The sequence below is a fragment of the Neovison vison genome, chromosome 1, assembly GCF_020171115.1.
Source record: "Neovison vison isolate M4711 chromosome 1, ASM_NN_V1, whole genome shotgun sequence".
Classification (NCBI taxonomy): domain Eukaryota; kingdom Metazoa; phylum Chordata; class Mammalia; order Carnivora; family Mustelidae; genus Neogale; species Neogale vison.
The window spans coordinates 211,673,699-211,685,973 of record NC_058091.1 but is presented as its reverse complement, the minus strand read 5'-3'; the positions used below and the strand labels follow the sequence as shown (position 1 = coordinate 211,685,973).

Below are 12,275 nucleotides of genomic sequence, written 5' to 3'. Positions count from 1 at the left end.
AAACATACTGAAATGTGTGAAAAGTAGTTAAAGCAATATTCCGAGGGACACATCCCACCAAATGCCTGTATTACAAAAGAAACATCTCTAATCAGTGATCTCGGTTTCTAAGTTAAAAAACTAGCAAATAATGAACAAAAAACTTTAAAAAGTTAAGAAAAAAAGGAAAGAAAGGAAATAAACCTAAGAGCAGAAATCAATGAAATAGGAAAGAAAACCTATGAAAACAAGAATGCTTTGGGACTTGAGATCCGTAAAGTTGATAAGCCTCTCGCCAGAACCATCAGGAAAAAATAAAGATTACACAAACTACCAATTTCAGAAATGAGAAATTCTTCTGTAGGTACTAAAAGGAAACTAGTGCTGTTAAAAGATTGACATTAACAAATCCCAACAACTTAGATACTTTCACAACCGTTAAAGCTCACTCCAGAACAGTAATTAAATATTTATTGAATTCGGGAATGCTATATATTAGGAAAAGCGGAGGACTGAGTGCAGACTTCAGAGACAAGGCATTCTCAACTCCAAGAGAATTTCACTTCACTGGAAGGGTAAAAAACAAAGCCTATTTCAGATCTGGTGCTGAGTGAGGGAAAAGGGTCAGGAAAAGCTTCTCGGGGGAGGAGTCATCCGGCTGAGACAAGAAGGAGCAAGAAAACGTGCGTATCAGAGCAAGAGCTACTGGGCGTCAGGTCGGGTAGTGGCCAGAAGGAGCCTTCCGCGACCGCGCCTCGGCCGAACTCCTAGAGTTCCGTGTCTCAGGGCTGTCCTCTCCCTTTCCCCACTCGCGCTCACTGTCTTTAAGTGTCCGCCCCCGGCCATAACCGGATTGCAGCAGTCGTGCGTCTGCGCACTCCAGCAAAGCGCTCGCTGGAAGCGGGGGCGGCTACCGGAAGTGTGACCTCTAGTTCCCTGCTCGCGGTTCCCGTCCGGGGTCGTGGCGGTCTTCCGGGTGTTCCTGACAGGGCTTTCTACGCCTTTTTTTTTCGGCGACTTTTTGGTCTTCCGCTTCTTGCTACCGCCCCGAACCTCCCACACGCTTGCTAGCCCTGTCTTTTCTTCTGTCGCTCCGCCCCGGCCGCCGCACCTGGGGTTTAGGTTGCAATTCGGAACCGGAGCCCGGCCTAGCCCTTCCGCAGGCCACTACCTGCTTTTGGCTGGGGCGAAAGCTACTACCGCGCGCCGCCGGACCCTCGCTGCTCCGGCCTTGGAGCTTCTGGGCGGGCAGTGCCGGTTGGCCCTGCTTAGCCTTCCCCAAGGACAGCTGTGAGTTAGTGGGTTTCGGAAAAGGAAGCAACCGCGTAGGCCCAGGTCGGGGGGGCGGGGCTCGGGGAACTTTTCCTGAAACCGCACTTTTAGGTTTGCGTGGGAAGTTCCGGCATTATTTCTTAGACGTCCCGGACATATGGGCGCCCCCCCAAGCTGTTGCACTTTTTGAAGAATCTTAGGACTGCTTTCTTTTTCCACTCGTTTCCCTTCCTCGCGCCCGGTTCTCAGTCTAGGACCATAAGAGGAAGACTGTCTTGGGACCTCTGCATGGTGTTTCAAAGGGTGGTGAAAAACTAAGGTAAATATCTGGATTAATATTTCAAAATTTAAGACTTTAATTAAATGGGCCTCAGTTCTTCATTTTACAGGAAAGTGTACAGTTCTGAAGTCTATCAGATTGTTGTACTCTTCCCGTTAAGCCTCTGTGGTTAGACTCTTCATCTCTCTAGGCCAGAACACGATGGTGTTTGTGTCTCAATATCTGGATTATCCAAATAACCCTGTCTTGTTTTCTCTCTTTTAGTTCTTTGTTTAACATAGCAGTAGTTCTTTAGATAGCGGATACCAGTAGGGTGAGCAAAAAAGAAAGAAACTGAAACTGTAAAACTCAAGCTAAATCGAAACTTGTTAACAAATACGTGGTATGTGATTTTGTGAGGAAAGATCATAACGGTCACCTGGGTGGCTCAGTGGGTTAAGACCTCTGCCTTTGGCTCAGGTCATGATCCCAGGGTCCCGGGATAAAGCCCCACGTTGGGCTCACTGCTTGGCAGGGAACCTGCTTTTCTTCCTATCTCTCTGCCTGCCTTTCTGCCTACTTCTGATCTTTGTTTGTCAAATAAATAAATAAAATCTTAAAAAAAAATCATAACTGAACACTAAATCTGTGTTTGTATTATCGGTAACATACTATTTTTGTATATATTGCCTTGTATGGTTTATTAGTACAGATTTTTAACGTGGACAGCCAAAAGGCTCATAGTAGTTAGCCAGTGATGGTAATATGATTTTGTTGGTGTTAGCCCCAGTTATGTCTAATCTGGAAATGCTCCATGATAAGGGCTTTATGTGAAACAGGCTATTTATCAATCATTTAGGAAACGTCCATTTCAAGCTACATGACAACAGTATTTTTTAACGCTTGGATGGAATCTAATTCTTAATGAAAAGGAATGTCCTTTTCAAAACCTTCAGGTAGTTTTGACAGTGGGTGAGCAGGATTTAGGAATTGGGCTTTTTGGTCTATGGAGAAAAGAAGTGAGTTTAGGGTATCAAAGGCATTTGGCCAAAGTGGACAGATAACTTGATTTAGTTCCCACAGTCTGGCTTTTGGCTTTTATCCTAGGGAGATTCTGCTTTCTAGGAAATTCTGATGAAGGAATTATATAACCTAGAAAGTTCTCTAATTGATTGGAGGAGAGATCAAGTTTAGGACAGAAATTCCAGGTCGTGGGTTACAGGAGCAAATACTGTATCAGTAGGAATTACTCAAACTACTTTTAAACAGACTTGTCTCTCATGTGTGATTATTTACAAATAAACCTGTGTAAGTATCCCATTGTGTCAACCTTAGTCAAGAAGCAACTTTAAGATTTTTTCCTTAAGACAAGAACCAATGCAATGGTTTTAAAACACACCAAAAGTTTGTAGATTATCCTATTTTATAGTCATGTCCGTATTGAGAAACTGTTAATTTTTAAGCTAAGAAAAATGGGATACCATCAATATCTGGATTTTATTTATTTATCATGGAATTTCCATACTTGCTACCACAGTTAATGTGGAATAGTGTTTTATGTAGATCATCAAGTAGACTTAGTGAAGAAGCCTTTCATTCAGAATGTAAAGAAAAAGATTTAAAATTGTAAAGAAAAAGATTTAAAATTTTGTGGAGGTCTCCTTAATGCTACAGTGGTAATAGATTTGCTGGATTTTATACTCTAAAAGTCTATTCTCTTTAAAAGATGATCCCTTGTATTTATGATAGATTATTATTTTTGGGTTATTTTAGATTATTCTTCATCAAAATCACAAGAAAAAAATACTAGAAAGAGGAACTGAAATTCATAGACCTTTGTTTTACTTTCTCATGGTCATGCAGATGGGGCATTGAATGCCGTTGGTTAATTCCCATAGGAATGTCCTACTGTGAGGGCTGGCCTAGTTATGTGCTAGACTTGAGGGCCAAGATTCATAATGAGGAGAACTTGACAGGTATTTTGTTGTGGAGGGACTGTAAAAGTTTTGATGCTTATCTGGGAATTTGGGATAGGCTGAACAGGATATCTGCCCTAAGGTAAACTTTTGGCTAAGTAATCATTGTAAGCTCTTAAGCCTTGGATAATTTGGTCATTAGCTTTGTTGAGTGCTACTGGGCCAGGAGACAGACACCTTTTGACTTAATTCCCAATTTGGATCTTAACATATGGGATAGAAATAAGGTGAAGTCTGGGCTATCATGTCATTTGGGGTCTTCAAGTCTGAATGCATGCATATGGGACTTGATTCGGGTCCAGAGGAAAAACACAAGCATATAATTCATAGATGTAAACAGAGTGTGTCAAATTTTAACTGTGAACTGATTTAAATAAATCTGAAAATAGAACATTTTAATTTTAGCTTTTCTGAATATAAATTCCTTCCCTTGTTTGAGCAGATCTATAGTATCTGTATTCCAATGAAATGAAATACCAAGAAAAATTCATTATTTGAATTTTGAACTAAATATAATGAATTTTACATATAATGAGTTTGAATTAAATATAATAAGTTATATTTAATGTCATTTTCTCATGAATTTTAGGATAGGAATTATGTTTATGGGAGTTTGGGTCAGGGAAACAGAATAAAGAAAGCCAAAAAGGAAAGAGCATGATTCTGGGAAAATGATAGAGGAAGTCTTTAGTTACTTGTCTTGAATCTTGCTTTCTGTGATTGAGTGTACTTTATTAATAAAGGATTGTCTGGAATCCTTCTTGGTTCAAGATAATTTCCATTTCCTCTGAGCAGTGAAAATTAGTGAGTACAATTTAGCACTTATGCTAGGATTGATTGTTTCTGAAAAATCTCCTCTAGTAAGAGGTACAGACCTGTTGAAGAGAGTTGATAAATTCTTGTTTTCTGGAAGTAATACCTTATCTCTTGTTCAAATTAGGGAGTTGGGCACTTGAGATGAGAACTGATGGTGGCCCAAGACTCTTGTTCACAATCCATTATGAAGCCTCGACTGGTGAATTTCATTATCTGTGTTCTCATTATCTGTGTATCTGCCAGTATTGGGTATTTAAATTTCACAAAATTGAAACAAAAAAAAAGACAAAATTTGTATGAGTGATTTATTAGTTTCTCTCCGGCTCTTTGTCTTTTACTCTCCTATTTTTCTCTTGCTCCAGCTTTTCCAGCCATCTGGTCTCAATAGTCAAAGGCAGCTACATTTCTTTTAGCTACTTAAGTGTTATTTTCCTCTGTGCTTCTAAAAAAAAAAAAAAGTGCTTAAAAAACTTCTATAGCTTGTTTTTAAATTTGACATCTGCTGAAAATGAGGATTTAGCACCTTTATGTACCCTCTCTTATCGTTAAATTATAATGTATATGAACATGTAACTATATAACATACACCTAATCCTTTAATATGTAATAAATGATATACAATAAATTTATTACAGTTTTTGTCTAAATTAATATTTTTAATGTTTGTGTTATTGTGAGAACCAAGTAGGTCATGATTGTATTTTCTTTTTTACATGATTTTTTGTTGTTGTTGTTGTTTATTTAGTAATTTCTGTTCAACTTGCTACTTTTCTGTTTCTACGATTATTTCTTTTCTGTTAGCAGAACTCCTTTCTGTGGTCAGATACATCAGATAATCTGTCAGTAAAGTTTTAAGTTTTTTTCTTCTTGGCTATCTTCTTGAAACCCTTTGTCTTCTTGGCTCTAATTCAAACTGGTAGCTTCCCTTCGCCATCATCCGAGGGGATTTGCTTTGTCTCTGCCCTAGAGCAGATCTCCCTTTTCCTAGATCACAGGTTTTGTTTTGTTTTGTTTTGTTTTTTGATACCTTGCATGTCTGAACATGTTTTTGTTCTTCCTTGCCTTGTTATTTTAGTTGGGTATGGAATTACTTCTTGAGAACATTTTCTTCAGAGGCTTGAAGGCACTGACTTCATTGTCTTATTGTTTCCTCTGTTGCTGTTAGGGAGTTTAAAGACATTTTGATTGTCAGCCCTTTTATAACATTTTTCTCTTTTGTGATATTTTGTAAGTTTCTTTTTCCTGATATTCTGAAATTCACCATACTTTGATGTGTATTTATTTTTTAATGTACTTTGTACTCATTAGGTCCTTTAATTCTCAGGATTGGTTTTCTTCAGCCCTGGACATTTTCTTGTTTTATTTATTTGATAATTTCCTTCTCTGTGTTTTCTTCTACAGGAACTTCTGTTATGTTTGACCATATAATTTTGATTCTCTTATATTTTTCCTCTTACTGTCCTGCCTCCTTTCTACCCTCATTTGTTTTTCCTTTTTGTTCTAAGAGATTTCCTCAATGTTATCTTTTAACTTTTTACTCAACAGTTCTGCTTTCAATTTTGTGATTTCCAAGAGATTTTTTTGATTTTTAAACAGTATAGTCTTTTTTTTGTTTCCCCTTAGGCAAAGAACTTTATTAACCTTGTTTCCAACTTTCTTCCCAGGCTTTTTCAGCTTAATTAGCTGCAGTGAATGAATTGTGTGTAAGCAAAAACTGAAAAGAGCTGCAGTATCCAAGGGGTTTGGGCATAAAAATATTAGAGATCTAGATTTTGTTAGGTCCATGAACAGAATTTTAAAAAGCAGTCATACTTTAAAAGAGCAGCTCCCAGTAACTTCTTCAAGTTTTATCTTCTTCAGAAGTTGACTCAGTTCAGTTTGCTTCATTCTTGGAAGCTTCTTCTGAGTTCTCCGTAAGATCTGGAACTGCATCCTCCTCCTCCTCTACAGTAGCAAGTGGGGCTTTTCCATCCACAGATTTTTGGGGCTGAGCTTCAGCCAGTCTTCTTGAACTGGTCAGAATCTCTGCACTGAGTTTGTTTAAGACCCTGGGTAGGATTTCTGTCAGCTGCTTTGTCTCAGCGTGGCCTTTAATGGTCAAAGTGTTTGCTGCTAGCGATTCCTGAACTTTGGAGTTGTTAAAGTGGATCAGTGTTCCTTGGTTTGTGAACATACTCACTTTTATACCAGAGATACTGTTTACCCCTAACTTTTTAAGCTGTAGCCGTTCTGTGAACCACCTTCTTTCCGTGAGCAATTCCTTTCCCATTAATGCACACTAGTACTTGCAGTTTGGTGAGTTTCTTCTGGTTAGTGATAGCTTCTTTCATCTTGTTGGAGTGGGAATGGGACTGTGTGGGGGGATTAGGATTGGTCCTGGGGTTCTTGGGTGGACCAGCTGAGATTCTTCTTCTTCTTTTTTTAAAGGTTTATTTACTTATTGGAGAGAGAGAGAGAGAGAATGTGTGAGCAGGGGATCCCTTGCTCCCCTGCCAGGTTCCCCCTGGGCAGAGGGGGAAGGAAGCAGACTCCATGCTGAGGACAGGAGGCCGATGCAGAGCTTGATCTCACAACCTGAGCTGAAATCAGGAGTTGGTTGCTCAACTGACCGAGCCACCCGGGTGTCCTGAAAACAGCATATTCTTGTTTTATGTATGGAGTGTTTTTATTTTATTATTATTATTATTATTTTTTTGAGTTTTAACTTGTTCTTGGCATTGTTTTTGTTTATTCCTTGATCTTTTTTTTTCTAATGGTGATCTGTGGATGTTTATTTTAAGTGAGAGGTACTGGAAATCTAATTGCAAGCTCTTTGTATATGGGTGGACGGTCCAGTAGTAGGCTTCACTGTAGCTTCCTAGCAGGCTTAACTTTTCCTTGGAAAACTGTTACTATATTATAGGCTCTCTGGTTACTATATTATATAGTTTTTTCTCAGTTATTCCATAGATGAGTTTTCTTGTTGCCTGTTTTGGGAGGTGGGCTGGGAATCCTATTTTCACTTTGTTGATTTTTCTTAGTATTTGCTTTCAGTTTGTTACCTAAACCTATTCTTTGTAAGTTTCCAGCCTTTTGGGATGAGTCATTGCAAAGTATAAATATCTAGTCTCTTACCTGGTCACTGAATGATTCTGATTGCTTTGTACAGTAGGCCCCCTCTTCCCCATCCACAGTGGAGATAGTCCAAAACCCCTAGGGGATGCCTAGAACTGGGTACTGCTGACCCATATATATACTATGGTTTTATCCTCTACACACATACCTATGATAAAGTTTAATTTATAAACTCAGCACAATAACAACTAAGAAGAAAATGGTACAGTTTTAATAATCTACTGTGATAGAAGTTTTATGAATGTTGTCTCTCAGAATATCTTATACTGTATTCACCCTTTTTGTGATGATGCTATAGTTGATAAAATGCCTATGTGATGAGATGAAGTGTGTATTATGACATAGCGTTAGGCTGCTATTGACCTGAGTTTATGTCAAAGGAGGATCATTTGCTTCTGGGCTGCAGTTGACCACAGATAACTGAAACCACAGAAAATGAAGTCATGGATGGGGGGGGACTATTATATATAAATTTTTCCAATTGCTGTAGAACAAGCTCTCTCTTACTAGATGTCCTTTATAGAAGTTATTTAGACTTTGAAGGGAATCTCGGAATTTTAGAGTTATTAGGCAGTACAGATTCCTTCCCTTTTTTGAGGAGATCTCTAAGAAGATCTGTAAGATCTGTATCTTAGGAATCGGGTTATCTTCTTATGGCTTATACCTTTGAATAAATTAGATTGGGTATAAATAAACACAAGAATTGTATGGCTTCATTAAATGTCTGTATTGGGTGTTTTTTTTAATTATCAGAGTAGGTGGTGATAACTTTATTTCTGAAAGATCTGTTGATATTAGGGGAAATTTTGAAGAAATAAGAAACTTGCATATATTTTACTATTATTTGAATAATAATTATCTTAATCTAGATTTAAAATTCATTAGCAAAAAAAAAGTTAAAAAAATAAAATTTATTATTACCAAGTTTTTTGTTACATGTAGTGGGACATATTGATGTTTAAACTTTTGAAATAACTTTGCAAATGAAATTCATAACTTGGTAACTGATTGCTTTTAAATAGTAGATGTTAGTTAATAAAGAGTTCAATATTTTTAACATATAATAATTTGTCTTTTAAAACTATTCTAGGTAGAAGAATACATGTTCACTTTTAGTGAACAAGAGCATGTTCCCAAACTCAATTTTGGGTCGCCCGCCTTTCACCCCAAACCATCAACAACATAACTTCTTTGCCCTCTCACCAACTCTTTATTCACACCAGCAGCTTATAGATGCACAGTTTAACTTTCAGAATACAGAGTAAGTACGGTGATATTTTGGTCCATATCATTTATAAATTTTGTTTTCTACTAGACAGAAACCCTTTTCATATGAAACATTTGAAGTTAAAATGTCATTGTCTTATTTTCTTTTGATCAGTGAAATATTTAGTTTTTATGAAATTGGTTTTTTGTTTTTAAGGTAAAAGTGTTTATTACTACTGTTTTTTATGTGTTTTTGGTAGCTTGTCAAGAGCTGTGTCTTTACAGCAGTTGACGTATGGAAATGTCAGTCCAATACAGACCTCAACATCTCCGTTATTTCGAGGAAGGAAGTAAGTACTTCTTAATTTTAGAAGAAGAGTTGGGATTTCTCAGAACTGTAGATCAGTGTTTCTTATATTAAGATTGGATGGGTACTATGCCCTAAATTTTATTTTCTGGAACCTGTGTGATCAGTCCTATCAGAGAATTTTAAAACTTCTATTATATATTTAAAAAATTTTAGGGATATTTTTGTTGATTTATTTCTGACACTGCAAATTTTAGATGGAATGAAGCTATATTTCTTCAGAATACTACTTTGAATTAAAATATTAACTAAATTAGGCAGTTTTCTGTATTAGTTTGCTGGGGCTACCATAACAAAGCACAACAGCAACAGAAATTTATTTTCTCACAATTCTGGAGGCCAGAGGTCTGAAAGATCAAGGTCCAGGCAGGTTTGGTTTCTATTGAGGCCTCGCTCCTTGGTTTGTAGATGACTGCTTTCTCTGTGTCCTACATGGTCATTCCTCTGTGTTTTGTGTGTCCTCTAATTTCCTCTTCATCTGAGGACACGAGTCATTCTGGATTAGGGCCCACTTTAATGACACCACTGTAACGTTTTTAAAGGCCAAATGTCCAAAACTACATTTTGAGGTACTGGGAATTAGGGCTAAACTGTAAGAATTTTGAGGGTACACAGCTCAGCCCATAATACCTTCTTTACAATAAAGTTTACAATTGATTTATCTCAATCTTACACAGGTAAGGTTCCATAATAACTATTGTTTTAGTAAAAATTTCTACATGACTTAAAGCTTTCTATAAAGAAATCAGAATCAGTTAATCTTAACCAATTAAAAGAAATGGATGTATCACAAAGTCATTGTAATAGAACTTTAGAGATGATTATTAAAATTAAATTTGGCAGTACTGGCAAGATACTACTATTTAAAGCCTATGTAGTTATTCCATAACTTTATGTCCAATTTAAAATAACACTAGCTAAGAAATAATTGGTCACTAAATTGGCATTGTTCTTAGGACTTTACAAATAATTTAAGTTTCACAACACTCTATGAGGTATGTTACTTCTCTTCTTTTGAGAAAGATGAAGCATACAGAGGCTAAGCAGCTAGTTATTCAGGTGGAAGCATACTGGGATTTGAACCCAGGTGGTCTGGCTCTAGATCCTCTGCTTAGAAGCACTGTGAGTTGTACTTAAGAGTTGTTGTGGAAAACTATATAATGATCCTAAAAGTATTGACTTTATTCAGATTTTAATATTTTTGAAGTTGTCTGATAGCTAACTTGTGAATCACAAATGAAAGTTAATACCATTGGCTCATGGTTACACATTTTAAAAACTAAAATTGGCATTCTCAATAGAATCTATTCAACATATAAAGCTACATCACTTTTATGTTAAAAGATCTTAAATATATTCTTACATTGTTAGCACTGTATATTTTTACCAGAGTAGGAGTTCCACTTATTTCGTGGATCAAGGAGTGAGGAATTCGTGTAATCCTAAAGGAGTGTTATAATAAAAACCTTCAAGTGGCTACGACCCATGGAATTTTAGAGCTTAAGGGAACCCAGACCATTTCCCATTGCCTAAAGTGTTATCTGTATGAACAACTTAATGTATCAATGAAGTATTTTTTTAAACAAATAATTATTTTTTATTTCCTTTTGCTTTTTGATTTTGAAAATTTTATGCCTTCAGAAAAATTTGAAGAATAGTACAATAAACCCCTGTATGCTATTTTCCTAGATTCATTAAAATTGTGCTTCATTTATTTATTTATTGCCTCTTTTTCTCTCTACTCCTTCTTTTTTTCTGAACCATATGAAAAAGCTGTAGACATCACTTCATTCTACCCCAAAGCACATCAGTGTGTTCCTCCTAAGAACAACGATATTCTCCTATATAACCAAAATGTGTTTTTCATGCCCAAGGAATTTAACATTAAGACTTTACTGTTATCTGAAATACAGTTAGTTTCCATATTTCTTTAGTTGTTCATTATCTTCATAACTTTTTAATATGATCTTTCCAACTGATGAGCCAGAACATAGGTGGACTTAAAGATCTTTTAAATACACACACACACACACACACACACACACACGAGATATTTTTAAAGATTTTATTTTTAAGTAATCTCTACACCCATTATGGGGCTTGAACTCACAACCTAGAGATCAAGAGTTTCACACTTTACTGACAGCCAGGTGCCCCTTAAAGAGCATTTTAAAATATAGACACTCAATTCACTTAATCTTACTCTCCCTTTGTTAGAATTTGGGTTTTTATTGTTAGTGATATGTGAATAGAAGTTTTCCTACAAAGTTTGCACTTGTGAGGTAAAACACTAAGATAGTTCAAATGTAGGAGATTAATTTTTTTATATGCATTGTTACTATTCATTTTTCCTAAGGTATTTTTAAGGGATCTTTTGTGCCTATAATAAATATTTAAAGATTCATAGAGAACTAATGTGGCCTTGCTGAAAAGAGTCGTTAATGGTGTTTTTTTATATATTTGTAATTGTTTTCTGTTTGTTATTAGACAGTTATAGCTTTAATCACTAAGGTATATTGCTTGTTTTCAGGAGATTAAGCGATGAACAAAACCTTCCTCTTGACGGTAAACGGCAACGTTTCCATTCACCCCACCAAGAGCCAACTATAGTTAACCACATAGTGCCTTTATCAGGTGAAAGAAGATACTCAATGCCGCCATTGTTTCATACACACTATGTACCAGATATAGTCAGATGTGTTCCACCTTTTCGAGAAATACCATTTTTAGAACCTAGAGAAATCACACTGCCCGAGGCCAAAGATAAGGTAATAATAATGTAGATTTTAGTTTTTTACCTTTTGGGAAGTTTATAATGTATTAAAAACACCAGAAATACCTAATGTTTTGGATTAAGTTGAATATGCCTTTTTTGCTTTGTTTATTTAACACAGTTTTCTGTCTAAATTTGATTTTTTAAATTTTTTGTTAGCTGTTCTTTTATGGAAGTGCAGCTTTCATGTCAGGAAATCAGATTTTTTCTGATTCATAAAAGTCTGGATTAGGGCTCAGAACATTCAATTTCTTGGTTTAGAGTACTCTGTTTTTACTTATTTTTATTATAGAGAAATACATTTTCATATGGTTATTGTAATAAAGTGTCAAAAAGAATTTTCTTTTGGGGTATTTGTGTTATGAGGTTTTTGAATGTCAAAAATCAGAGTTCAGGAGTCACTGAGAAATCAATACATTCAGAGTGATATGACAAAGATTTATCTGAAATATTATTTGTGAAGAGTATTTCAAATAAATGAAGCTATTTAATAATTATTTTAAAAATGACATT

The 12,275-nt window shown here is 36.0% G+C and overlaps 1 protein-coding gene and 1 pseudogene across 4 annotated transcripts in view; one reads left to right on the top strand and one right to left on the bottom strand.

Moving 5' to 3' along the window:
* The first annotated feature begins 932 nt into the window (after positions 1 to 932).
* Positions 933 to 12,275, top strand: part of TENT2 (terminal nucleotidyltransferase 2) — a 69,938-nt gene continuing 58,595 nt past the window's right edge. For 2 of the 4 annotated variants that reach the window (XM_044266415.1, XM_044266385.1), the window contains exons 1-4: positions 933 to 1,570; positions 8,507 to 8,677; positions 8,883 to 8,972; positions 11,520 to 11,757. In XM_044266415.1, coding sequence (XP_044122350.1) covers positions 8,544 to 8,677; positions 8,883 to 8,972; positions 11,520 to 11,757 — 462 coding nt within the window. In that variant the 5' untranslated portion in view covers positions 933 to 1,570; positions 8,507 to 8,543. Of the gene's footprint in view, positions 1,571 to 6,877; positions 6,955 to 8,506; positions 8,678 to 8,882; positions 8,973 to 11,519; positions 11,758 to 12,275 lie in introns of those variants that run through there. The other 2 variants (XM_044266396.1, XM_044266406.1) reach the window with 2 other exon arrangements.
* On the bottom strand, positions 6,132 to 6,641 carry LOC122918226 (annotated as a pseudogene).